The 27,851-nt window shown below is 39.7% G+C and overlaps 1 protein-coding gene across 2 annotated transcripts; it reads right to left on the bottom strand.

Moving 5' to 3' along the window:
* Positions 1 to 216: 216 nt before the first annotated feature.
* DDIAS (DNA damage induced apoptosis suppressor) lies at positions 217 to 27,851 on the bottom strand. 2 transcript variants are annotated; one of them, XM_040489495.1, is made up of 6 exons: positions 27,742 to 27,807; positions 12,121 to 12,164; positions 11,645 to 11,773; positions 5,406 to 5,567; positions 4,397 to 4,514; positions 217 to 3,056 (listed from the first exon to the last, which is right to left on the bottom strand). In XM_040489495.1, the coding sequence occupies exons 3-6, from the start codon at positions 11,755 to 11,757 to the stop codon at positions 480 to 482; spliced, it is 2,970 nt and encodes a 989-aa protein (XP_040345429.1). In that variant the 5' UTR covers positions 11,758 to 11,773; positions 12,121 to 12,164; positions 27,742 to 27,807; the 3' UTR covers positions 217 to 479. The 2 variants fall into 2 exon arrangements, with proteins under 2 accessions (XP_040345429.1, XP_040345428.1); XM_040489494.1 differs by lacking the exon at positions 12,121 to 12,164 and having other exon boundaries at positions 27,742 to 27,851.

Here is a 27,851-nt window from a genome sequence, read left to right as displayed (position 1 = left end):
GGCTGAAGTCGGACGCTTAACCGACTGCGCCACCCAGGCGCCCCAACAATATAAGATAAAGTGCCAAAGTGTTTGAACAAATGTATGCTGGAAAAAACAATGGCTTTATTTTTTATTTTTATTTTTTTTAAGTTTATTTATTTTTGACAGACCACACGTGCACACAGGAGGGGCAGGGAGAGAGGGAGACAGAGAATCCCAAGCAGGCTCTGCACCCTCAGCAAAGAGCCCAGTGTGGGGCTGGAACTCACAAAACATGAGACCATGACCCTGGTTGAAATCAAGAGAGTCAGACATTTAACCGACTGCAACATCCACGTGCCCAAACAAAGGGTTTATGTTTTAAAAAGCACGACGATACCTATTTACTATTTGCCTCTGTTCAAGTTCTCAAAATGGCAAGATTGCCTTCCATACCACGGGAGCCAAGTTTCCAAACAGATTTACTTTTAAAAGTTTAGCAATTAGGTTCAGGTGACTTACGAAAATAATTCAGGAGACCAACTGCTTTTAGTCTCAGGCACAGAAGGTGGCCAATTTTTTGAAAACGGAAGGCAACATTTGACTTCTGAACAAGAATCAAGTCCCAAAACTGACTCTTTGCAAAACCAGTCTGAACTTGTGTTAAGAGTTTTCTGTTTTGTTACTCCTGCTGTAAACATGTTCTTTAACTCCTTTTTAATTAAACATTTTTCAATTCTTCGTTTGACACATTTCAGTTTCTTTCTCAGTGGTTCTTTTTGATCAGGAGAATCACAGGCAGCAGAGCATTTCCTTAGACTCAAGGCTTGGAATCCAAGCATTTCTGAAGGAAATACTTTTTTAGTGGTAGGAGGGACCCATTCATCTTCAGTTTCAAGACACTCAGCAAAAGGACTATTGTTGAAAACCTCTGGTTGTGGAATACCAGATATAACAGGGCTTCTGGATTTCTGGCTCGGCGTCCTTACATTGTTTGGACAGCTAGGGGTGGCTTGCTGTGCATCATTTTCAGAGGAAATCTTTCTTTTTTTATAGTTACCATCAAGATCCAAATAAAGGTCAGGTAAGTTTTTGAAAGCTCCTTTCATCCCATGAATTCTTGTTTGGTGGAATCCTGCAACTGGAGTTGACTGTGAACATGGAACAAAGTCTTGGCTATCTACAAAATCATATTCTGAATCTGACTGACAATGAGGTGGAGAAGAGCATGTTCTTGGACATAGAGTGGCAGACATACTTTGCAAAGACAATTTTTGTGAAAACTGGCTGGAATTCTCAGGGAGTGATCTCATTAGAAGATCAGATTCTATATGATGACTTTCTGCCAAAGATTTTCCCCACTGTAACAAAATATGCTGTGACTTTTTCGTAATTTCTGTTGTGATGTCCATTTCTTTAGCACTATCATCAAAGAGATCAGCAGAAGCATCGTAGCTACCTTCGTGACCAGTAGAATAGTTCTGTGTTAAGTTATTATTGATATGTCTACCAGGCATTTCTTTCAGTATAATTGTAGTTGTATCTGGACTACAGCCAAGAGCTTCTGAAGGATACGTAAGTTTCCTGCAAATTGTAAAACTGTCATCTTGGTTCTTTGGCCATCTACAATGTTGTTTATTTTCTAAGTTACAAAGGTCAGAAACATCATTATATCTCCTAGAACCCAAAGCTACCAACTTTTCACTCATTTCTGAAAGTGATTTTTCTCCACACCTACTGAAGTATTTGCTACTGAGACAAGAATGGTCACTCTCTGAAGTAGTGAGCTTAAGTGAAATTTCAGCCCTATGTAGTGGAATTCTGGTAGACTTCAGAGTAACTGTTGTTCCTAAACTTTTTGAAGATGGAAACAGAGCTGAGAGATAAGCATTTGATGGAAAATATTCAGAAATATCACTTCCATTACTATTTATAGAGACAACCTCTGCTGTGTTATTTAACTGTGACTCCTTTTGAACACAAGGACTCGAATTTGCTTCACAGTTGGAAAAGAAGTTATCTTTGCTACAGCTTGCCTTGACTGTTGCTTGTGATGATCTTAAAGCTACAGGTGGTGTATGCAAGGCTCCAGTTCTCTGGGAAGCCACAGATAACCTGACGTGGTCTGCCTGTAATCTATCGATATTATCTAGATGACATTTCCTATTACTGGCATGTGTCTGAGTTGTAGCAATTTCACTTTCGATAACTGCCAGGAACTCGTTCAGGCTTTCTGAGAATGGCAGATCATCCCAAATCTCAGTGTCACAGTCCTGGGAACCACTAGCTATTTCTCTAAGTCTGAGTGATGAAGGTGTACAACATGTAGATCTCTTCTGAAGACTAGGGGGGTTATCTAAATCAAGATACTGGTCACATGTTAGCTCATGCTGGGAATATTGATTTTTAATTTCCACTGCGCTGAGGAAGGATTTTTTATTATTTGACTCCAGGAGCTCTTGCATTTTTAAAGGGAAAAAATTAGAGTCAACAATTCCGATTTCATGACTGCTATGGACTACACTAGGCTGATAAGCTTGCAAGACAAGTTCTTCATCCAACTTCTGGGCTGTACTCTTTTTATCCATGTATGAAACAAGGCTCCAAGAACCCCGAGAGGCATCATGGCAGCTATGGGAACCAGTGGCCTCGGAAAAAGAGATGTACTTTCTGTTCTGGTGAAGAGTACCAATGGCCTTGCTTTGTTCTGAAGCTGAAAAATCATCACCTGTTAGGTGTGAAAGTGTGTAAGTGAGTTCAAGTGATGCCTGCCAGAATCTTGAAAAACTATCTCTGCCATGGGACTTGAAGAAACCAGAACTGCTGTCAGGGCCACATATGCTGCTGAGATCACTATTTGTGTGTTCTAAAGCAAGTAAGTGGCTATTTGGTGCCTGGGAGCCATCATGAAGTTTCCTGAAATGAGAAAGCTGTAAAAGCTGATGGAAGTAGTCAATGACAGTGAAGCCTGCAACACCTGGGTCTGGTAGAACAATCTGGCAAGCTATTAGTGCTCTTACTTCTCTCTTGTGGTCAGAACGTTGCTTTAAGAAGTTATTGGAATCTGAACCTCGTCCATGTTGGTTTCCAAAATTCTGTCAAAGTAAATGAAGTTAAATGAGAATACACATTTTTTCCTTTGACTCAAAGGTGAAAGAAGGACTTAACAGATTAAAACAGACACAATTACATCTCCTACTCCTATAGTTTTAATTTCTGTAGTGTTATAGGTAGAGAAGCATAAGTAATAGAAATAAACCTTGGAGTAAAGAGACTGGTTCTAACATTTACTAGGGTTGGGGCTTAGGACAAATTATTTAACTTCTCTAAATCTTAGTTTTCTCATGTATAAATTAAGGATAAATATGCAGGACTACTGTATTATCAATAATACTTGGAAAACTATAGTGCTTAGCAAATAGTAGTTGCTCAATAAATAGTGCCTACTATTATATTTCTCATTAGTGTCCATAAACTTCGAATGTTTAAGGAAGTGTTCCCACTCATAAAGAAGAAAAAAAAGAAAAAAAAAAAAAAAAAAGGAAGAAGAAGAGAGGCGCTTGGTGGTGCAGTTGGTTTAGAGCCTGACTTTTGATTTTGGTTAATGATCTCACAGTTCGTGAATTTGAGCCCCACATCATCTCTGCACTGACAATGCAGAGCCTGCGTGGGATTCTCTCTCTCTGCCCCTCCCTCACTTATGTCCCTTCCTCCCCGCCCCCAACCCCGCCAAGATAAATAAACTTTAATAAAAAAAAATAAGAAAAAGAACAAGAACCATCTAAGACTTTAACAGGAAAAAAAAAGCTCTGTAACTCCTAATTTACTGCTTTGAGTTTTTCTCACTGTTCAGCTATGGAATGCTCTATTCCCACTTGTGAAACCCTGAATCCAGTGTGGGCAAAATTTCCATTTGTTTCCTTTAGCATAGAGGAGACAGAAAATGATTATTCCTTTAGAGTCAGTATATTCTTGTAACTTCTACATCACTTTTGTAATTCTTTAAGGCCATCCTTCCCACTTATCCTTAAAGTAACCAATATTCAGACACTTTGCTTTCCATGTTCGTTCCCTCCTTCTTTTACAGCTGATAGAATCAAAAAGCTAAAGAGTTGACACAAATTTTACTACAGAATTTAAACAAAATTTGGAGATGAAATAAACACCGAATATCAAAACAAAATTATGTATTCTGAATTTAAAATAAACTTGGATTTTTAAAGCTCTGAAATCTTTGAACTGGGCTCTTCTGACTTTTGAAAGAGGGAGTTGTCACATTGGTGTTTTAACAGATCATGTATAACCTATTTTTTATAGATTTAAAATGTTATAGACTCTCACATTTATGACTCCTAAAAACTACTCAGAAAAGTCAAATCATTTATTACAATGGAAATGTTAAAGGAATACTAAAAAGAAAGCTAGTTTCAATTACCGTCACTCCAAAAATAAAGCTTTGTCCAATGAAGCAAATTTCAACTGCTTTAGTTAATAGGTTCTGAATTGCATCACTGTCCAGTGTTTCTGAAATTTCATTATGGTCCTGAATGTACCTTGATTGGAAAGAAAATTAAAAACGTGAAGAGAAAAAATTTGGAATTTTAACTTGCCATAAAGAAAATACAATTAGTTTGAAAATGCAGTATAACCTTTTCAGTTACATGTAGGAAAAAAGTGTCTTTAAAAATAAGGCATTTTGCTCCCTCTCTAGTGTCCCATAGCCTAGAAAGCCAAAAACTATCAAGTGTATTATAAAGTAGATGCCTTCCTAGTAATCAGGCCCAGTATTTATTCCAAAAGTGGCTGTAGGAGTAGTAATGGAATCTCTAGCCCTTGTCCTCAAAGCAGAGGCAATTCTTTTCTCTTCCCTGGCAATGCAGTTTGCTCTCAACTATAAGGAAATAGAGATTTCTTCTGTCAGGGGATTGGGGGAGGAGGGTGGAAGACTGAAGGGAAGAAAAAGTTTTAATTGCTTATATATATCTTTCATACGTCTCAGGACATCTTATTAGGTCAAACTATGCAGATGAAGACACAAGGTAAGCGAGAGGAACAACAACATTTCTGCCTCTGATATGCAAATATTCCCTCAATAGCTTCTTCAACCTCAAGGGACTTTAGCCACTTCAATAATTTGAAATGGTTTGAAACAATTTTACTTTCTTATTCCGTATTTCTCCAATCTGGATTGGACTATTGTAAATTAATATTTTAACTACACTTCAGTTGGTCTAACTAAAAGGAGCCTAGTTTAACATCACAATGTGTAATCAGAAAATAAATACCTTTCTATTTCTTTGATTATCTTTTAAAGGAACTGATGATCTGAGGTCAAGCTATCATATTTTAACTAAATGCATACTATCTTAAAAACATGTATCTTCAAATTCTATTGGTATACTAAATGAGTAGCTAGGAAAAAAAAATGCTTTAAATATTCTTACCTGTGCAAAGCAGTGGCTGTAAGACCAAAAAATGCATCTAAGCAGCTCCCAAATACAGTAATGCCAAACAATTTGCTTGATTCTGCAACTTTTAAGGAAAGTTTATATCTGTAACTGGCATTTTCAGCTTTACCAGTGGAGCCACATTTTGGACAATTAGACCTGAAAGAGTGGAGGAAATAAAAAAGGATAGAGATGTTCATTAATTTTTTTTTATATTACAGGAAACAAATCTGGAAAAGATTAAAAATAATATTGTGTGTACAAATGTACTTATATAACTTATATCCTTCTTAAACAATTTCAACCAACATCTTTTGAATCTCTATTCATAACAACTACTTTTACGATTTAAGTAGCACCAAATTGATAGAAACCTGAAGAAAAACTGTGTGAGAGGAGAAAGTGGAAAAAGAGGGAGAGAGAGTGAGAGGGAAAGGAGGAAGGGAGGAACAGATAGATTTTCTTATTGGGTAAATTATCATTAACAAATCGAGGCATATAATAAACAGTCTAGAATTGGGAGGCAAAGTAAACATTAATGAAGTGAACACCACACCAACAGAATACCTGATATTTAATGTCTATCTTTTATTTAGAAAACAGTATCTGTGAAGAGAATAATGAATAATCTTGAAATATTTAAAAAATCTTGATACACAAAGTACCTAGTTCCATGGTCAACTGTAACTCTACTATTATGTACTAGCAGTCAGGTCTTGGGATAGTTACTAAATCCCTTAAAACCTTGATTTTCTAAGCTGTAAAAATGGGGTTGAAGAATAAAATGAGACAAAATCTAAGAAAAGAAAGTAAAGAAAGGATCTAGTGCAGATCTTGCCAAATTAATGACTATTGGTCTGCTTCTTCCTCATAGTTATATTAAATATTGTGATGATTACTGTCAACTCTACTTAGTGTTTCCCTCCTTTCTAGTTGTTTGCAAGGTCTTACAACTGTGATAGCCATCTTTCAGGTTCTTAAATTTAGCAAAATAATCCCTTAGTAAATCTTATGGTAGTTGTTAATCCTAGGACTTTATTTTTGTCTCGTGTCCCTAATGATCTGGCTTCAAAATGAGTGGTAAAATGCAAATAGAAAATAATGTTAGAGATGGTTGTATAATTGATGGTTGCCAGATAGCCACTAGGGGGAGCTTAAAATCCATAGTTCACAAGGTGACTATTTTGAACAGAGGTTAATCCTTTCTATAAGTTACTGATTCATAATCACTAGATCTGTGCTAATTATTATCTTTTTGCCACACTGAAAATGGCTCTGTGCCAATCCATTCATCTAACCTTACCCTTATGTATTAATAATGCATTTGGGTCTAATGTAAAACTATTATTAAATCTTAGAAAAATATGCATCAGCATTTTGCAGTTTACAAACTAAAGTGGGGGCCCTAGAGCCTACCTACTAGTCAACCCTGGCCACTACTGCTTCTCTAATTCCTACTTCCCTCTAGAAGCACCTCCTACATGGAGAATGCAATTTGAAAATCATCACTGCTCTAATTTTGAAGGTTAAAAAAAGAAAAAAGTTAACTCCATAGGACACAAACACCTATTTTGTTTGCTGTTGCTAAAGATTTGAGGTTCAATAAAATTCTTAGGGAGCAGACCTTTTTCTCTTCATTGTCCCTAAAATGTATAAAGGCTAGAGTATAGAATTCTTCTGTCATAAATTTGCTCTTCTGTAACCATGGGGAAATGAGAGAAATCCTTCCTTCCTTCCTTCCTTCCTTCCTTCCTTCCTTCCTTCCTTCCTTCCTCCCTCCCTCCCTCCCTCCTTCCTTTCTCTCTTTCTTTCTTTCTGAATGTGGAAGCAGGGCAGAGGGAGAGAAAGAATCTTAAGCAGGCTCCATGTTCAGCATGGAGCCAATCACGGGGCGGGTTCCCATGACCCTGGGATCATGACCTGAGCCAAAATCAAGAGTTGGATGCTCAACCAACTCAGCCATCCAGGTGCCCCAAGAGGGTGAGGAATTTGTTTCCTGTGTTGGCTTACAAATGATTCCAAGTAAGAAAAAAGGGAAGCAGAAGTAACAGTAGAAAAGATACACACTGGAAATCACAGGGATGTATTTTTTATATAATGTCAATATAATATATAGAGACAATAGGTTATATTTCTGTGGACTATAGTTCTACATGCAAGGACAATTGCTGTGGGTTTTATGTACCAAAACAGTTCAGTCACAGCTCCCTTACCAGGGCAACTTAAGCTCTGGAACGGGGTCAGTGATGTCATTCTGGACACATATTCCACTGCTAATTTGAAGGTAACTTGGTAATTAGGAATATAGCCAGTAGTCATGTTGTTTAGGCTTGAATATGTTTCTGCCACTAACTAGATAGCTGTGTTATTTGGGGCAAGTTATTTAACTTTTCTAACCTTTAATTTTTCTCCTCTGAACGCTGGCATTAACAATAGCATCACCTCATAGGGCTGGTGTATTAAAAAATATAATGCTTACAAAGCTCCTAGCAAAGTACTTACATGTATGGTAAATGTTTGTTCATGTTATCTATTATTATTACCAGACTCAAGAGGGAACAATGGCACTACTGTTCAACCTAAATTTTTGAGGCAGATTACCTTTAAAAACATTTTTTTTACTGTTTATTTTTGAGAAAGAGTGCAAACAGGGGAGGGGCAGAGAGAGGGGGAGACAAAGAACTGAAAGCAGGCTCCAGGCCAAGCTGTTAGCACAGAGCCCACCATGGGACTCAAACTTGTGAACCATGAGATCACGACCTGAGCTAAAGTTGACTGAACCACCCAGGTGCCCTGAGGCAGATTATATTTAAAATAAATGACTTGGTAAAAAAACACACCCCAAAACCAGTTTTAAAAATATTTCACATGTATAGACTACTGATTATGTAGCACACAATGTCCTAATAAGCATTTCATGTATCTTAACTCATTATATCCTTTATAACAACCCATGAGGCAGATATTACCTTCCCCATTTTGAGGCCCAGATAATTCAAGTGACTTGCCCAAGGCTACAGTCTCAAGTGGCAGGGTTGGGAGTTTGGCTCCTGAACAGGCAGTTTGGCTCCAGAGAATTATGCTTTTTAATCACCATAACATACTGCAATACGTAAAGTGTACCTATAGAAACTATCATATTGTCATTCATTCATTCAACAAACGTTTCTGTGCTTTTGTTATAAACTAGACCTTGGCCTGGATGCTGAGGATTTAATGATGAATACCACAAGTGGGGTTGTTCTGAGTTTATAAATGCATACCTGAGAGAATGGCTCAATAAAAGAACAAGTGATAAGGGGATCTTCTGGAAAGATCCCTTAAAGTCTAGATGGGTGTTGGAACTGCTAATCCTTCCCCATTGAATGCTAACTAGACAGACTATTTAAGAATATTGCTGGGGGCGGAGGGGGGTGGCGCTTGGGGGCTCAGTCGATTGAGCAGGAGCATCGGACTTCCGCTCAGGTCATGATCTTATGATTCAGGGCCCCTGTCCAGCTCTGTGCTGACTGCTGAGCCTGGAGCTTGCTTCGGATTCTATATCTCCCTCTCTCTCTGCCCCTCCCCTACTCACTCTCTCTCTCTCAAAAATAAATAATCATTAAAAAAAAGAATATTGCTGGCATACTATTCTTCCATACTACTAAGTACTTACTATATATCCTCTATGCAGAAAAGAAAGTGTTCTTAAAAAACTCCAACCCTAACCCTTACTTGTACTTTAAAAATCAAAGAATCTTAGACTCTCAGGTATAATTGGCCTGTATCTCAGGACCACAATAAAGTATTATGTGTCAAGCACCATTCAAGCTGCTGAAAGGTAGAGATTTCTAACAGTCTCTGTTCTCAAGGAATTTATTTAAAAAAATAATCTAGGTATAATGCAAAAATAAACCAACAATAAGGAAACAAAGAAAAAACCCTATTTCTAGGGATATTCCAGAAGTGGACTAAATTTTCATCAGGATTGAGATGTACTCTCAAGAAGTTATTTTTCTCCTCTAAAGTAGAACCAATCCAAGAAAATCTTATGTCCTGGTACGGTGAATTTTTTCAAAAGAACTTATTATAACTAACTTTTATGTAATCTAGTCCTATAACTTACTTTTTTTTTTAATGTTTATTTACTTATTTTGAGAGAGAGAGAGAGAGAGAATGAGAGTTAGTGAGCTGGGGAGGGGCAGCTGTCAGCTCAGAGCCTGATGCAGGGCTCGATCTCACAAACTGTGAGATCATGACCTAAGCCGAGATCAAGAATCAGACACTCAACTCACTGAGCCACCCAGACGCCCCATAGTCCCACAATTTATTAAACAAAAGTACAATTCTGTCTGTAGGCACTTTCACCTTTAGTACATTGGGCAGGCTTTTCTCTGGAATGAATTCTCTGACGATTAAGGAGCTCTGAACTCCACCTATAAGCTTTCCCACATTTTTTACATAAAAAAGGTTTCTTTCCACTGTGAAGTCTCAGATACTGACTTAGATATGAATTCTGACTGAAGGTCTTCCTACACTCATTACACTCATAGGACATTGATATGCCCAAATTCTAAAGACCCCCAAGAACAAACCACCAGAGTCCAGAGTCAAAGCCAAGCAGCAAGGGTCGTTTATTGCAGGTTCGAACACGGACCTCTGCGCACTCGCTACCGGTGACGCTAAGAGGTCACGAGCGAGGATCTTACAGCTTCTTTTATAGACAGGCACAAACAAGTTAGGGATTTTTCACGGTTACAGAGCTGTTATTGGTTGTCATTTAAATTTGAACACTCAGCAGAACTTGATTGGTTCCCGCCTTTAGGTCAGACCACAACCGGGCATGCCCTGGCTGGTTCCAGGAACGGCGGCGGGGGGGGGCCCCCCCCTCTTTTCTTTGCAGTTGAGGGTACACCTGGTAATTTTTCTCTTAGTCTCTCAACATCTCCCCTGAATGAAACCTCCGATGCCAAAGAAGATGAGCACTCCACCGGAAGGACTTCCTACACTCATTACATTTGTAGGGTTTCCTCTTGTATGAATTCTCTGATGTTGAATGAGGTTTGACTTCTGGTTGAAGGTTTTCCCACAGTTGCTACACTTACAGCATTTGTCTCCAGAATGAATTGTCTCATGGATATACGGTGTGAGTGATAAATGAAGACTTTACCACATTCACTACATTTACGGTCTTCCCTGTGGGAGTTTTCTTATGAGTGAAAATCGTCTGCCTGAAGCATTTCTCCTGGACAGGGGACCCCCTCGTTCTCTCCACTTCGGGATTTCTCTGTTGCTGCTCTAAAGTGCTCTGAACTTCAGAGGTAGCTTCAAAAGTAGAGGTGCCAGTGGTGAGTTTTTCTGAGAACACCTGTGATTCTACTTTGTAATGAGTGGTTGTGGCAGTGATCCTTTGTCCCTGGACTGTGTGTCATCTTCACTCATTGGGAAAGGCCAAGTCTCCTGAGATTCACACTGGAACTGGGTCTCCTTAGACTGGAGTTGGATGCTTGGTGCCTCCTGGGCTGCTCCCAGAGGTGCCTTCTCCTCCCATGGGTCTTCTTGTACAGGTCCATGTGTAGGGCCTAGGATCTGGAGGTGATCAGGCACCACCTGGTTTGCATGGAACCAAAACTTCCAAGAGACCATCCTCAGAGTAAGCCCAAGGGGAAGGAAGAGTAGCTTGAATCTTGTTCAGGGCTTTGAAGGCAGAAAAGACACACAGAAACACACACTAACTGCTCCACCTGGCCTGAGAGAGATCTGAACTTGGCAACTCCCCCTCTACTGTTGCTTCTCTGTCCAGCCTAAAGACCAATGCTCTGGCTCCCCTAATTGATCACATGTCCCCTTCTCACCTATAGTCCTGGTTCACCAAGTCCTTTCTGTAAATGCTCTAGCACAGTTAGTTTCCTTTCCACTTTTGGGATGGTTTCTGGTATGATGGATGTAAACCTTACTTGCCTTGAGTCGTAGGAAATCTATAGTGTACACATGTATTTCCTCTCATGCTTACAGACTTTACTTTTTTTTTTTTTTTTAAGTTTATTTATTTATTTTGAGACAGAGAGAGAGAGCAGAAGGGAAGGGACAGAGGTGGGGGCAAAAGAGAGGATCCTAAGCAAGCTCCGTGCTGTCAGTGCAGAGCCTGACACAGGGGTTGAAATCATGAACCGTGAGATCATTACCTGAGCCAAAGTCAAGAGTCGACGCTTAACAGACTGAACCACCCAGGGCGCCGCCACAGGCTTTATTTTTACCTTTTGGAGACGAGGATTAGTCGAGAGAAGCACTTCTGACATGATGGATAGATAAAACTGGAATTCTGGAGAGCAAGAACTGAGGCAAGAAGAAATCTTCTCCCTCCATTCATGTGTTCTTACTGTGTCCTACAAAACAAAATAGCCATGGGATGATTGGCAAATCTTTAACTGTATGTACATAATTCATCTCTTAGGAAAACAACTTAGCCTCCACTGTAAAGCAAATAGATAGATGGCTTTTGTGGTTAAGTGCCAATGTACTGGAAAACTCATTTTATTTTTCTGCCTAATTAAAACTATTAATAGTAAGAAAACAAGATTTAAAACAAAGTAGCTCAAACAAATATTCTGTTTTTTAATAAATGCTGCATCCCAGTAACCAGGAAAGAGATCATTTAGACCTTTTCACATATTTAAAAGAGCTATAAGAGCTTGTTTCTTCAATTAATAGGAAGGAACTTAAAGAAACTTACATGATTCTTTTAAAGAATCTAAATTGGTAAATGGTTCTTTTTGGCTGAAAAAAAATCGCCTTATTAGATTTCAGTGTATATATTTTACACAGCCTAATGAAAAAAAAAAAAGATAATTCTGATTCTGCAAACAGAAAAATAAAAATGTTACATGGTCAAGAGAGTACAAAGTACTTTAAGATCCTTGTATAAAACACTCAGAGAAGCAGAACAGTAAAATAGCAATGGCCTCCTCTTTTTAAAAATTCAAATGTTGGTTTATCAAAAATTTAAAAATTGATTAGCTTGGGGCCCCTGGGTGGCTCAGCCGGTTGAGTGACTGCCTCTTGATTTTGGCTCAAGTCATGCTCTCGTGGTTCGTGGGATCAAGCCCTGTGTCGGGCTCCACACTGACAGCACAGAGCCTGCTTGGGATTCTTTCTCTCTCAAAATAAATAAACTTAAAAAAAAAATTTTTAAACGGATTAGCTTATTCAAAGCATGTTTAAGATAGAGTTGCATCAATAAATTTTCATTTGTAAACATATGGCAAAAGGTTTCAATTTCTGAAAATGGGTGGAACTGTTTCTGTGACTGGCATCAGCAAATTCAAACAAAGTGATACTGATTCTATCAATCAAATATTTCTGTGAAAATAAAATCTTGCCATCTAGGCAGTAAGATGAAAACCTGCAAAGATGAAACATAAAGGGGCGCCTGGCTGGCTCAGTCAGTAGAGCATGCAACTCTTGATCTCAGGGTCATGAGTTTGAGCCCCATATCGGGCATGGAGCCTACTTAAAAATAAAAAGATGAAACATAAAGGGATTTATATAAATCACTGACCTATGTTATTAAAGGGAGCATAGAAAAAAGAAAAAATCTAATCCTAATTCTTTGTTGTTAATCCTTGTTTTGGGACCCTTAGGATAACGTGAGCAGTAAGGTTTTATCATAAGCAGATATGTAGTCCCAGATTTGGTTGTCCTCTTAGGTCACAAGGCAATCTCTAAGGGCAAAGTAGAGTAGGTGAATGGGCTACAAGGGGAAGGCAGAAAGGTCACAGAATACTGAATTAGTGCTCTTTACCTCAAGTTCCTTTCCAACACAACAAATGACAGAATGTAAGTCAGCAAAGGCATCTTCCCTCTAAATCTCCTCTAAAATCCAGTTTGGGGTAGAGTGTAACACGGTGATACACCTATCTGTGAGCTATGGGAGATAAAGGCACAGCTCCCTCCTGAAAAATGTTGTCTCTTACCTGCTTAAAATGATGCTATTTAGATTGAAGCCACAGTTCCTTACAATGGTCTATGAGGCTCTTGGTCATTTAGCCTTACCTCCTTGACCTCACCCTGTACCACACTCCCTCTTAATCTCTGCACTTCAGTCCATGCTCGCCTTTTTTCTGCTCCTCAAACACACCAAACAATTTCTCTTCCCAGAAGCTTCTGAGAAGAGTAATCTGTAACTCTAATGTTACCCCTGAGAGAGCCCCACATTATTTCAAATAGACTCACCAGCTTTCCTCTTAGCTTCTGTGGCATCACCCATTTTATTCCTTCATAGAACTAATGCTGCCTGTGATATATCCAACCATGAAAATGCATATATTATCTTACTTATTTTTGTTTGTTCTACTCCTACTAGTCTGAAAGTTCCTTGAAGAAAGGGATGTAGTCTAACTTGTGTTCTACTATATATCTCCAGTGCTCAGAATATATTATACTCTCAATATTCTGAATAGAAAACTATAAGCAGAATTTTGCAATTTAAGAAAAAATTTCATGATAGTAGGTATATGCAATATAACAGAATTTCCTTTTTCATTTAAAGCTCCATTTAAAAAGCCTTCCTCTGGGGCACCTAGGTGTCTGAGCCGGTTAAGCTTCTGACTATTGATTTCAGCTCAGGTCATTATCTCTTGGTTGGTGGGATAAAGCCCCATGTCAGGCTCTGTGCTGACAGCACGAAGCCTGCTTGGGATTCTCTCTCTGCCCCACTACCCTCCAAATAAATAAACTTAAAAAATACAAAAGGCTTCCTCTTTTAACAAAAAGATGATGGCTTTTCTTTTTTTCCAGCATCTTATACTACTGTACTTCTATAGTCCTACCATCTGTTTTCTTTGTCTACTCTGATCATTTCCATTTGGTTTTATTCTCCCAAATACCTTTTCTCTTGATTCTCTCTCGTTATTTATGTGTCAGTAATCTATGCTTAAAGAGAACACATCCCTTGTTCTCTTCTCAACCCTCCAACATTTCCCTATTACAATATGTTTTACATTTCTCTGCCTTTGCTTCTTTTCATTCTTCCCTCTAAAATGTTCTTTCATTTTCCTGGCTAATGCTTAGTCTTCTTTAAGAGTCTTCTCAGGGGCTTTCATCTCCAGGAAGCTTCTCAGGTTAAAGACCCTACTTTTTTCCACATCATAGTAAACTTACCTGTTTAATGTTTTTTTGCTGGAAACCAGTGTAAGATCTTAGAGGGACCATCTCATTATATCCCCAGGGCCAAGCTCAAAAACTATCAATCTGAACTTCAGCTGTTAACTTTCTTCTTGATGTTTAGCTTTCCTTTACCTAAGCCAGTTTTGCCATATACCACTAAATACACAATTTTACCAAATCACAAAATAATCTTATATTTATATAGAGAGTGCACAGAATAGTTTCACATATAATACCTTATTTAAAACTTATTTTAATCATCCACATTATATCTTCATTTCCATTGTTCTCCCTTAATTGTGGTCAAATTATGAGCAGAGACTATCTTCTTTAGGGCTCTAAAATAGAATTTTAGGGGCACTTAGGTGGCTCAGTCAATTAAGGGTCTGACTCGATTTTGGTTCAGGTCACTACCTCATGGTAAGATCGAGCTCTGCAATGGGTGTGGGGCTTGCTTAAGATTCTCTCCCTCTCTTCCCAGCTTTCCAGCGCCGGTCCATGTGGCTGTGGAGTCCGCATGGGGCTCGGTGGAGTTGAAAGCCCAGAGCTTTTTGCTGTTTTGTTTAAGACCTGGTTATGGTTGTGGGATTTTTTTTTTTTTTTTTTTTTTGTCAGCTGCCTGTTATATCAATCACGGAGTTGGGATCTGTTTATAGGTTGGGAGTACTGTGTCCTTAGTCACAAAGAGACACAGACAGGGGACTGTCAGCTGGTGCCGGAGGAGCTGAGCACCGAGTCATCAGCAAGTGGAAACACCTGAGGGGTAGACCGCTCCCCGCCAGCCCCTGTCCTCCGCCCGGCCCAAAGAGCTTCAAGGCGACTCCCTGGGGGCCCTACTCTCCGAATGAAACAATTTCATCCTGCTCCAGAAACGCATTAAAAAGGGTTTGTCATCAGGTCTGACTGCGTCTCCGCCCACCAACTCCAGTTATACACCGCAGCACAGGGGAAGTGCCCTGCAGGTCCTCACCACGCCAGGGACTATCCAAAATGACCAAGCGGAAGAATTCCCCTCAGAAGAATCTCCAGGAAATAACAACAGCTAATGAGCTGATCAAAAAGGATTTAAATAATATAACAGAAAGTGAATTTAGAATAATAGTCATAAAATTAATCACTGGGCTTGAAAACAGTATAGCTGACAGCAGAGAATCTCTTGCCACAGAGATCAAGGGACTAAGGAACAGTCACGAGGAGCTGAAAAACGCTTTAAATGAAATGCATAACAAAATGGAAACCACCACAGCTCGGATTGAAGAGGCAGAGGAGAGAATAGGTGAACTAGAAGATAAAGTTATGGAAAAAGAGGAAGCTGAGAAAAAGAGAGATAAAAAAATCCAGGAGTATGAGGGGAAAATTAGAGAACTAAGTGATACACTAAAAAGAAATAATATACGCATAATTGGTATCCCAGAGGAGGAAGAGAGAGGGAAAGGTGCTGAAGGGGTACTTGAAGAAATAATAGCTGAGAACTTCCCTGAAGTGGGGAAGGAAAAAGGCATTGAAATCCAAGAGGCACAGAGAACTCCCTTCAGACGTAACTTGAATCGATCTTCTGCACGACATATCATAGTGAAACTGGCAAAATACAAGGATAAAGAGAAAATTCTGAAAGCAGCAAGGGGTAAACGTGCCCTCACATATAAAGGGAGACCTATAAGACTCGTGACTGATCTCTCTTTTGAAACTTGGCAGGCCAGAAAGAGTTGGCACGAGATTTTCAGTGTGCTAGACAGAAAAAATATGCAGCCGAGAATCCTTCATCCAGCAAGCCTGTCATTTAGAATAGAAGGAGAGATAAAGGTCTTCCCAAACAAACAAAAACTGAAGGAATTTGTCACCACTAAACCAGCCCTACAAGAGATCCTAAGGGGGACCCTGTGAGACAAAGTACCAGAGACATCACTACAAGCATAAAACATACAGACATCACAATGACTCTAAACCCATATCTTTCTATAATAACACTGAATGTAAATGGATTAAATGCGCCAACCAAAAGACATAGGGTATCAGAATGGATAAAAAAACAAGACCCATCTATTTGCTGTCTACAAGAGACTCATTTTAGACCTGAGGACACCTTTAGATTGAGAGTGAGGGGATGGAGAACTATTTATCATGCTACTGGAAGCCAAAAGAAAGCTGGAGTAGCCATACTTATATCAGACAAACTAGACTTTAAATTAAAGGCTGTAACAAGAGATGAAGAAGGACATTATATAATAGTGACAGGGTCTATCCATCAGGAAGAGCTAACAATTATAAATGTCTATGCGCCGAATACCGGAGCGCCCAAATATATAAAACAATTACTCATAAACACAAGCAACCTTATTGATAAGAATGTGGTAATTGCCGGGGACTTTAACACCCCACTTACAACAATGGATAGATCATCTAGACACACGGTCAATAAAGAAACAAGGGCCCTGAATGAGACATTGGATCAGATGGACTTGACAGATCTATTTAGAACTCTGCATCCCAAAGCAACAGAATATACTTTCTTCTCGAGTGCACATGGAACATTCTCCAAGATAGATCATATACTGGGTCACAAAACAGCCCTTCATAAGTTTACAAGAATTGAAATCATACCATGCATACTTTCAGACCACAATGCTATGAAGCTGGAAATCAACCACAGAAAAAAGTCTGGAAAACCTCCAAAAGCATGGAGGTTAAAGAACACCCTACTAATGAATGAGTGGGTCAACCAGGCAATTCGAGAAGAAATTAAAAAATATATGGAAACAAACGAAAATGAAAATACAACAATCCAAACGCTTTGGGACGCAGCGAAGGCAGTCCTGAGAGGAAAATACATTGCAATCCAGGCCTATCTCAAGAAACAAGAAAAATCCCAAATACAAAATCTAACAGCACACCTAAAGGAAATAGAAGCAGAACAGCAAAGGCAGCCTAAACCCAGCAGAAGAAGAGAAATAATAAAGATCAGAGCAGAAATAAACAATATAGAATCTAAAAAAACTGTAGAGCAGATCAACGAAACCAAGAGTTGGTTTTTTGAAAAAATAAACAAAATTGACAAACCTCTAGCCAGGCTTCTCAAAAAGAAACGGGAGATGACCCAAATAGATAAAATCATGAATGAAAATGGAATTATTACAACCAATCCCTCAGAGATACAAACAATTATCAGGGAATACTATGAAAAATTATATGCCAACAAATTGGACAACCTGGAAGAAATGGACAAATTCCTGAACACCCACACTCTTCCAAAACTCAATCAGGAGGAAATAGAAAGCTTGAACAGACCCATCACCAGCGAAGAAATTGAATCGGTTATCAAAAATCTCCCAACAAATAAGAGTCCAGGACCAGATGGCTTCCCAGTGGAGTTCTACCAGACGTTTAAAGCAGAGATAATACCTATCCTTCTCAAGCTATTCCAAGAAATAGAAAGGGAAGGAAAACTTCCAGACTCATTCTATGAAGCCAGTATTACTTTGATTCCTAAACCAGACAGAGACCCAGTAAAAAAAGAGAACTACAGGCCAATATCCCTGATGAATATGGATGCAAAAATTCTCAATAAGATACTAGCAAATCGAATTCAACGGCATATAAAAAGAATTGTTCACCATGATCAAGTGGGATTCATTCCTGGGATGCAGGGCTGGTTCAACATTCGCAAATCAATCAACGTGATACATCACATTAACAAAAAAAAAAGAGAAAAACCATATGATCCTGTCAATCGATGCAGAAAAGGCCTTTGACAAAATCCAGCACCCTTTCTTAATAAAAACCCTTGAGAAAGTCGGGATAGAAGGAACATACTTAAAGATCATAAAAGCCATTTATGAAAAGCCCACAGCTAACATCATCCTCAACGGGGAAAAACTGAGAGCTTTTTCCAAGATCAGGAACACGACAGGGATGCCCACTCTCACCGCTGTTGTTTAACATAGTGCTGGAAGTTCTAGCATCAGCAATCAGACAACAAAAGGAAATCAAAGGCATCAAAATTGGCAAAGATGAAGTCAAGCTTTCGCTTTTTGCAGATGACATGATATTATACATGGAAAATCCGACAGACTCCACCAAAAGTCTGCTAGAACTGATACATGAATTCAGCAAAGTTGCAGGATACAAAATCAATGTACAGAAATCAGTTGCATTCTTATACACTAACAATGAAGTAACAGAAAGACAAATAAGGAAACTGATCCCATTCACAATTGCACCAAGAAGCATAAAATACCTAGGAATAAATCTAACCAAAGATGTAAAGGATCTGTATGCTGAAAACTATAGAAAGCTTATGAAGGTAATTGAAGAAGATTTAAAGAAATGGAAAGACATTCCGTGCTCATGGATTGGAAGAATAAATATTGTCAAAATGTCAATACTACCCAAAGCTATCTACACATTCAATGCAATCCCAATCAAAATGGCACAAGCATTCTTCTCGAAACTAGAACAAGCAATCCTAAAATTCATATGGAACCACAAAAGGCCCCGAATAGCCAAAGTAATTTTGAAGAAGAAGACCAAAGCAGGAGGCATCACAATCCCAGACTTTAGCCTCTACTACAAAGCTGTCATCATCAAGACAGCATGGTATTGGCACAAAAACAGACACATAGACCAATGGAATAGAATAGAAACCCCAGAACTAGACCCACAAACGTATGGCCAACTCATCTTTGACAAAGCAGGAAAGAACATCCAATGGAAAAAAGACAGTCTCTTTAACAAATGGTGCTGGGAGAACTGGACAGCAACATGCAGAAGGTTGAAACTAGACCACTTTCTCACACCATTCACAAAAATAAACTCAAAATGGATCAAGGACCTGAATGTGAGAAAGGAAACCATCAAAACCTTAGAGGAGAAAGCAGGAAAAGACCTCTCTGACCTCAGCCGTAGCAATCTCTTACTCGACACATCCCCAAAGGCAAGGGAATTAAAAGCAAAAGTGAATTACTGGGACCTTATGAAGATAAAAAGCTTCTGCAGAGCAAAGGAAACAACCAACAAAACTAAAAGGCAACCAACGGAATGGGAAAAGATATTTGCAAATGACATATCGGACAAAGGGCTAGTATCCAAAATCTATAAAGAGCTCACCAAACTCCACACCCGAAAAGCAAATAACCCAGTGAAGAAATGGGCAGAAAACATGAATAGACACTTCTCTAAAGAAGACATCCGGATGGCCAACAGGCACATGAAAAGATGTTCAGCGTCGCTCCTTATCAGGGAAATACAAATCAAAACCACACTCAGATATCACCTCACGCCAGTCCGAGTGGCCAAAATGAACAAATCAGGAGACTATAGATGCTGGAGAGGATGTGGAGAAACGGGAACCCTCTTGCACTGTTGGTGGGAATGCAAACTGGTGCAGCCGCTCTGGAAAGCAGTGTGGAGGTTCCTCAGAAAATTAAAAATAGACCTACCCTATGACCCAGCAATAGCACTGCTAGGAATTTATCCAAGGGACACAGGAGTACTGATGCATAGGGGCACTTGTACCCCAATGTTCATAGCAGCACTCTCAACAATAGCCAAATTATGGAAAGAGCCTAAATGTCCATCAACTGATGAATGGATAAAGAAATGGTGGTTTATATACACTATGGAATACTACGTGGCAATGAGAAAAAATGAAATATGGCCTTTTGTAGCAACGTGGATGGAACTGGAGAGTGTGATGCTAAGTGAAATAAGCCATACAGAGAAAGACAGATACCATATGGTTTCACTCTTATGTGGATCCTGAGAAACTTAACAGGAACCCATGGGGGAGGGGAAGGAAAAAAAAAAAAAAGAGGTTAGAGTGGGAGAGAGCCAAAGCATAAGAGACTGTTGAGAACTGAGAGCAAACTGAGGGTTGATGGGGGGTGGGAGGGAGGAGACGGTGGGTGATGGGTATTGAGGAGGGCACCTTTTGGGATGAGCACTGGGTGTTGTATGGAAACCAATTTGACAATAAATTTCATATATAAATAAAAAAATAAAAAAAAAAAAAAAGATTCTCTCCCTCTTCCTTTGCCCCTCCCTTGCTCACGCTCTCCCTCAAAAAAATTCTAGACATAAAAAAAGATTCTCTGGGTTCACTGGGTGGCTCAGTTGGTGAAGTGTCCAACTTCAGCTCAGGTCATGACCTCATGATTCATGAGTTCAAGCCCCACATTGGACTCAGTGCTGATAGTGCAGGGCCTGCTTGGGATTTTGTCTACCTCTTTCTCTGCCCCTCCCCTGCTCATGCTTGCTCTTTTTCAAAATAAATAAACTTAAAAAAAAAAAAGAAAAAGAAAAAGATTCTTTCTCTCACAAAAAAGTAAAACAAAATATTGTACCACAACTATATGGGCATTCATCAGATCATATTCTTAGACAAACTGTTATCAAATTCAAACCTTAGGAAATAGAATAAACCTTAAAAGATAACTAACTAGGACACTGTGCTATTGTAGGGAAAACAATGAAAAGATGTTTACTGTCTAATTGGGCAGACAGCTCACCAACAAATGAAAAACACAAGCAGAAATATTTGGGTTATTTCTAAATTCACTGTGCAAGCACTAATTGCTAGATTTTAAAAGTAAAATTGATTAAATTATATTTATGTAAGGGTTTATTGCCCTCTAGTGGATCAAATAAGTATGTCTAAAAAACTACAGTATTCACAAATTACTGGCAAAATGAAAAAGGTCATTAAACTATTTTTACTATTTATGTTTCACCTGGTAAACTTCAGAAATGGAAAGAAGGGTTCTCATTAATTGTCTAGTGGACAAAAATGCATTAAGATCCTTTCAGGCAGTCACTGTTAGTTATTCCTTTTGCTGTTTTTATAGTATTTCCTTCAGGACACTTGTTATCTAGTTGGTTTTAGCTCTCTACTGTTTGGCTTGTAGTGTGGTAAATTCATGTTTGATGGAGAACTGAATGAAGCATCAGGAATAAATATATACTAAAGTTATGAAACCTTATGATAGACTTGGGAACAATTTCATATTTAGTAGCTCTTGCTTTTGATAAGGATGGTGATATAGCGTTACAGTTCTTTCAGCTCCAGCACAGCCAGAAAACCATATTCCAATACATATTGCCAATTTTTTATTGTGCAGCTGCTAAATACCAGGTACTGGGGATAATATAAGTGATGGGCAAAACAGACAATAATCACATAAAAAATTTAACTGAATGTTAACATAGTAAACTCTATAAAAAAAACTAGGGGCTCCTTGGTCACTTGGTTAAGCATCTGACTCTTGATGTTGGCTCAGGTCATGATCCCAGGGCTGTAGGTTCAAGCCCTGCATTGTCCTCCTCACTGAACATGAAGCCTGCTTGGGTTTTCTCACTCTCTCTCTCTCTCTCTCCCCCCTCCCTGCTCACATGCTCCTTCTCTTAAAAAAAAAAAAAACATACATAATGCTAGGAGAAAATATAACAAGGAGACTTTTCTAGTCTTAGCTTGGAGGAGTGGGGAGAAAGGAAAATAGGCAAACACATAATCTTTGTTTGAAAAATATTTTGGGGGCACCTGGGTGCATCAATCAGTAAAGTGGCCGACTCTTGATTTTGGCTCAGGTCATGACATCATGGTTAGTGGGATCAAGCCCCACACTGGGCTCCACAGTAACAGTGTAGAACCTGCTTGGGATTCTCACTAGCCCGTCTGCCACTCATGTGCACTTGCATGCTCTCTCTCTGAAAATAAACTTAAAAAAAAAAAAAGAAAAGGTATTTTGAAAATGCATTACATTTATACTTTTAAAAACCAATAAATATAAAAAAACACTAGGTAGGGAACACAGCAATAACATATAAAGCAAATCTTGGGTCCTCTCAATCTCTCATACATAAAAGTAGAAACAAGGAGGGGTGCCTGGGTGGTTCATCTATTGAGAATCCGACTCCTGGTTTCAGCTTAGGTCATGATCTTGTGGTTCGTTGCCTTGAGCCCTGAGTTGGGCTCTGTGCTGGCAATTCAGAGCCTGCTTGGATCCCCTCTCTCTCCCTCTCTCTGCCCCTCCCCCTTATATTTGTGTGTGTGCTTGCACTCTCTCTCTCTCTCAAAATAAATAAACTTTATAAAAATGCTCTGGAATACCTGCTTTCTTTCTTTCTAGTCAAGCTATATGAGAATATGAACCATATCCAAACGTGCTTTACTAATTTGCCATGAAAAATTATAATCACAGGGGACACATCTTAAGCCCGTATTTTCTTTTGGGTATAACTGTATGTCAAGCCAAATTATAAAGAGAAAGTTGCTTGAAGAGGGGGCATTACGTGAATCAAATATTTTAATGGAATCGGGCTAATACAGCTGATGAATCTTTTTCACATGAGAGATGGTTTTGACAATGGGCCCAGATACATAAATCATTGATTACCATTCATTTTCATACTAGCCAAGTGGTTCTCAAACTTTAGTGTGCCTCAAAATCACCTAGAAGGCCTAATAAAATGGACTTCTGGGACCCAATTTGAGTTTGACTCAGTAAATCTGGGAGGAGGACCAGAGAATTTGTATGTCTCACAAGTTCTCAGATCATGTTTATGCTGCCTAGGCTTGAAAATCACTGGCTAGCCACTGAGGCCATCGGATAGTGAACAACACTTGTGATTAACATGGTTATAGTTAAATCGTAAAGCCTGAGAGCATTACAGTATCTTTCATATTACTTTGTAAATCTTTGCTCTAATCTATTATCTGGGGACCCTTCAGCTTACCTCCTTCACTATCAATTTCCTAGAAAGCAGCTTAATATGAAAAAACATGCCCCTAGCCCCTACATACACACACACACTAACATACTTTTTTTTCTCCTCTGGGCTAACCTAGAAAATCAGAATAATTTTTTTAAACATGTTTATGTATTTTTGGGAGAGAAAGAGCACACAAGCACACAAGGGGCAGAGAGAGAGGGAGACAGAGGATCCGAAGTGGGCTCTGTGCTGAGAGCAGAGCCCAAAGCAGGACTCATGCTCACAAACCTCAAGATCATGACCTCAGCGGAAGTCAGATGCTTAACTGACTGAGTCACCCAGGTGCCCCTACAGTAATTCTTATTAAATGTTAGATCTTGGAGAAAAATTTAATTAAGTGTTTAATATTGCTGGGGACACACATTCCTGTCTCATTCAAGGTCCTTTTACCTAGACTAAGAATCAAATTGACATGAGACTGGTTAACAAGAAATCAAATTTAATACACGCATACGTACAGGAATCCACACAGACATAGAAATTCCAAAGACAGTCAAGCAAAATGAGGTATATACTGTATATGTCATCCTGAACTAAGGAGAAGTGGGTAGAGGAAGTACAAAGCTTTTCCTGAATCTGCTACATTTTGATTGTTTTTTAACTCAAAAGAATCTTCATGTCAAAGAGGCCCATCATGGGGCAGCTTCCATACTCCCCAAACTGTTCTTGCTTTGCAAGAAAACCTGTCACTTTGCTGCTCTCAGATTTCCTGTTTCATACTATATAGGCCAAGAGGCCTCACCTATGGGAAGGGTGGCTATTTTGAGCTGTTTACTTAAAACTATCTAAAGGTCACCCCCAAGGGTACATTGTCTAATTTTTCTAAAAGTAGTCATAACAAATCCTTGAGAAATGATTTACTGACAGTAACATGAAAATTCTAGAAAGGGATAAGAGAAGGCAGGAGACGGAAAATTAAACAAAAAACAAAGAAAGAAAACCTCTTTTGTTTGGAGAAGTATTGGTGAAAAATACTTTTATTAATTTTTTTAAGTTGATTTATTTATTTATTTTGAGAGAGAGAGAGAGAGAGAGAGAGAGAGAGAGAGAGAATGCCAAGCAGGTTCAGTGCTGCCAGTATAGAGTCTGATATGGGGCTCGAACTCAGGAACTGTGAGATCAGGACCTGAGCCAAAATCAAGAGTTGGCTGCTTACCTAACTGGGCCACTCAGGAGCCCCAGTGAAAAATACTTTTAATTTTTTTTTAACATTTATTTATTTTTGAGGACAGAGAGGCAGAGCGTGAGCAGGGGAGGGGCAAAGAGAGGGAGACACAGAATCAGAAGCAGGCTCCAGGCTCCGAGGCTGTCAGCACAGAGCCTGACACAGGGCTCGAACCCACAAACTGTGAGATCATGACGTGAGCCGAAGTCAGACGCTCAACTGACTGAGCCACCCAGGAGCCCCCAAAATACTTTTAAAATACTACCCAAGAGGGGCAGCTGGGTGGCTCAGTCCATAGAGCATACAACTTTTTTTTTTTTTAATGTTTATTTTTGATAGCATGCTTGAGTTGGGGAGGGACAGGAACAAGGGAGACAGGATCTGAAGCAGGCTCTGTGCTGACAGCAGCGAGCCCGATGCAGGTCTTGAATTCACAAACTGTGAGATTATGATCTGAGCCAATGCTCACCGACGAGCCACTCAGGCACCCGAAGCATGCAACTCTTAATCTCAGGACACCGAGTTCAAGTTCCACACTGGGTATGGGGCCTACTTAAAAGAAAAAACCCAAAACAACAACAAAAAACTCAAAACACTACCCAAGAATATCTTAGTACAACACAGTCTGTCTAATGAATTTATGATACATGCAGTACTATTCTAGGGATGGGAAAAGGGGACAGTTACAGATAGAAAAGATAGGCTCTAGTGTTCAAGAAATTTATAAGGTACATATAATATCTGCAAGATCCAGATTTCCACATCTCAACAGCTTACCAGAGAGCCAACTATTTTGATATTTCATAGACATCTCAAGTAAAAAAGGTAAAAAAGTTGAATTCTTAGTTTCCTCTCAAACTGCTTTGTAGAAGCTGCTTTTACACAACAGTCTTGAGCAATGGAACGTAGAGCAAGGCAAAAAGGCGCACAGTGACCACCTGGCTGAATACAGACAGGCCCGTCAGGTGACCCACCTCAAAATATCCGTAGGCCCTAACAGACCAATGGACCAGTTACCAAAAAAGGGAAAATTCCATTCGAAGCCACACCTCCTCATCTTCTCCCTTTAAAAATGGCCCCCCAACCTCCACTGCCTTGAGGCAGATGGTCTCTCCTTTGCTGTCCTGCCCACTGCTCCCTTGTGATGTATTCAATAAACTTCTATCTCCTTTGTTCTGCCTTGGATGAATCCTTTCACCACCTGCACTGCGCCACCGGATTCTATGCGATTATCTCCCCACATTTGGGGGCCGCCATGCGATCTGACAGACATCACATTCTTTTCTTACAATTTTCTTCATCTCACCAAATGGTACTACTCTCCAACCAGTTAAGTCAGGTCAAATACCTAGGAGTCATCTTTCATTTATTTTTCCCTCAAATCCCACATTATACCCATCAGTGTGTCCTTGGATCTATTTCCATATCTAAAAACCATCTACTTTCCCTCCCTTATATTCTGCCACCAACTTAATCCAAACCACCATCACCTGCTTCTGCTGCTGCATTAACCTAACCACGTGATCTGGTCCCTGCCCATCTCTCCAGACTCATCACCTGTTCTTTCCGAATATATTCCAGCAACACTGGTCTTTTCCTAGGTTCTTGAACACTCAAATGCCAAGCTCTTTCCTGCCTCTAGGCCTTTGCACAACCTATTCACTCTGGAATTTTCTTCCTTTTCTCTATTGCGTGGGTGGATCATTCTCACCCTTTAAGCCTTGTAAACTGTCCACTCCTCTGTTAAAAAGAAAATCACAGATCCCAAATGGAGTCACTTAGGCAGAGTCCCCAAACCAGGGCTTAATATCTAAATCTAACTGTAGTTTCAACCTTCCCCAGAAATGTAGTCTTAACTAGCCAGTAAGGAATTTTCCGACCTGTGCCGACGTCGGGCTCTCTCCCTCCTACAAAGGTAATCTGTATAAGATTCCTCGCTCTCCCCCGTGAGGGAAAGTGACCTTGCCTGGAACAATCCTTTTTTTTTTTTTTTTTTTTTTGTAATAATTTTCTTGCCTCACTCTCCTTCCTATAAAAACCTTCCATTTTGTACAACTCTTCAGAGCTCCCTTCTACTTGCTAGATAAGATGCTGCCTGAATCATTTAATAAAGCTAATTCATTTTCAAATTTACTTGGCTGACTTGTTTTTTAAGACCTCAGGGAGGCCTTCCCAGACCAACCTAACTCCATCAGATTCCCCTGTTATCCTTAACTCCCTGCATAAAAGGTTTAAGTTCCATTAGGTGAAGAATCTAACTTCTTTACCATTGTAATCTCAGGGCCTACCAATTCTTGGCAGAGAATATGGAATAACTACTGGATATTTTGTGACCCAATCTTGCAGGGCAGTAAAGCCTTCCTGACTGAAAAGGCTTAATAAACTGAGACTTAAAGAAGAGGTAAGAATTGGCTACGTTGGGGATGGGGTTAGAAGAGGTCTGCAGGTGAGATGGGAAGGTGCATTTGAGGAACTCAAAAAAGGCATTTCGTAGGACTGGAGCCTAGAGTGGTGAAAAACAAAGAGAGGTAGGCAAAGGCTAGGTGAGAAGGACCCTGTAAAACATGTGAAGGAGTTTAGACTTAAACCTGAGGGCAAATAGGAAGCAAGGAAAGGCTTTAAGGGGGGGGGGGGGGGGGGCCCTGATCAGATAGGATTTACATATAGCCTGGCAATACGGAGACTGGATTGGAAAGTAACATGATTGAAAGAAGACTCGCTGGGAGGCTGATGACTTAAGTGGCGAGAACTTTAAGGATTTGAGATATTTAAGAGGCTGGTAATGAGTGGCTGCATAGGAGATAAGGAAGGAGTCTAGAAAATTGCCAGTTTCTGGTTTGAGCACACTGGTCACTTAAGCGAAGCACTTTTCCCTCCAGGCTGTCAAAGAGGTTTGGAAAAGACTCCCTTTCCGTACGTATTACTCGTCATAGCAGCCTGCTAAAACCATATCTCTGAGTACCTCAAAAGCTGGAGTAGTACTTTTCCTCTTCGTATTACCGGTTCCAGACACTCCCCCGTAACTAGCTCGATGGCACAGTAAATGTTGAGTAAACGTTCGCTGAGCGGTTATCAACAGCACTAAAATTAAAATGACCGACCTTTTTACTCTTTACCCTCCCGACCACTGTTTTACGGAAAAGACTAACTCCCGAAGAAACAAAATAGAATGCTGTAAGTCTCATTTATAACGACAATGAAGGCTTCGTTAGGGGCCTCGCCCTTTGCGCGCCCCGTGACTCTCTCCCCACAGCTCCTCACCTGAGACACAGAACCGAGACCTGCCCGGGCGACGCTCGTTGGCGCAGGCCACCAGGACTCAGCGACCAGCCAAGCGCCTTGAATCGAATCTCCCGCGTCCTTTTCCGCAG

The sequence above is a fragment of the Herpailurus yagouaroundi genome, unplaced genomic scaffold (genome assembly GCF_014898765.1).
Source record: "Herpailurus yagouaroundi ecotype Mexico unplaced genomic scaffold, PumYag 180, whole genome shotgun sequence".
NCBI lineage: Eukaryota > Metazoa > Chordata > Mammalia > Carnivora > Felidae > Herpailurus > Herpailurus yagouaroundi.
The sequence above is the reverse complement of the archived record's forward strand: the minus strand, read 5'-3'. Positions and strand labels throughout refer to the sequence as shown.

Excerpts from the sequence above, each read along its gene's own strand:
- DDIAS (XM_040489494.1), bottom strand. The coding sequence starts at position 11,757 with ATGAATGGAGGGAGAAGATTTCTTCTTGCCTCAGTTCTTGCTCTCCAG. Across the intron at positions 5,568-11,644 it reads CTAATCCTCGTCTCCAAAAG|GTCTAATTGTCCAAAATGTG; the intron begins GTAAAAATAAAG and ends CCACTCTTTCAG. Across the intron at positions 4,515-5,405 it reads ACAGCCACTGCTTTGCACAG|GTACATTCAGGACCATAATG; the intron begins GTAAGAATATTT and ends TTTCCAATCAAG.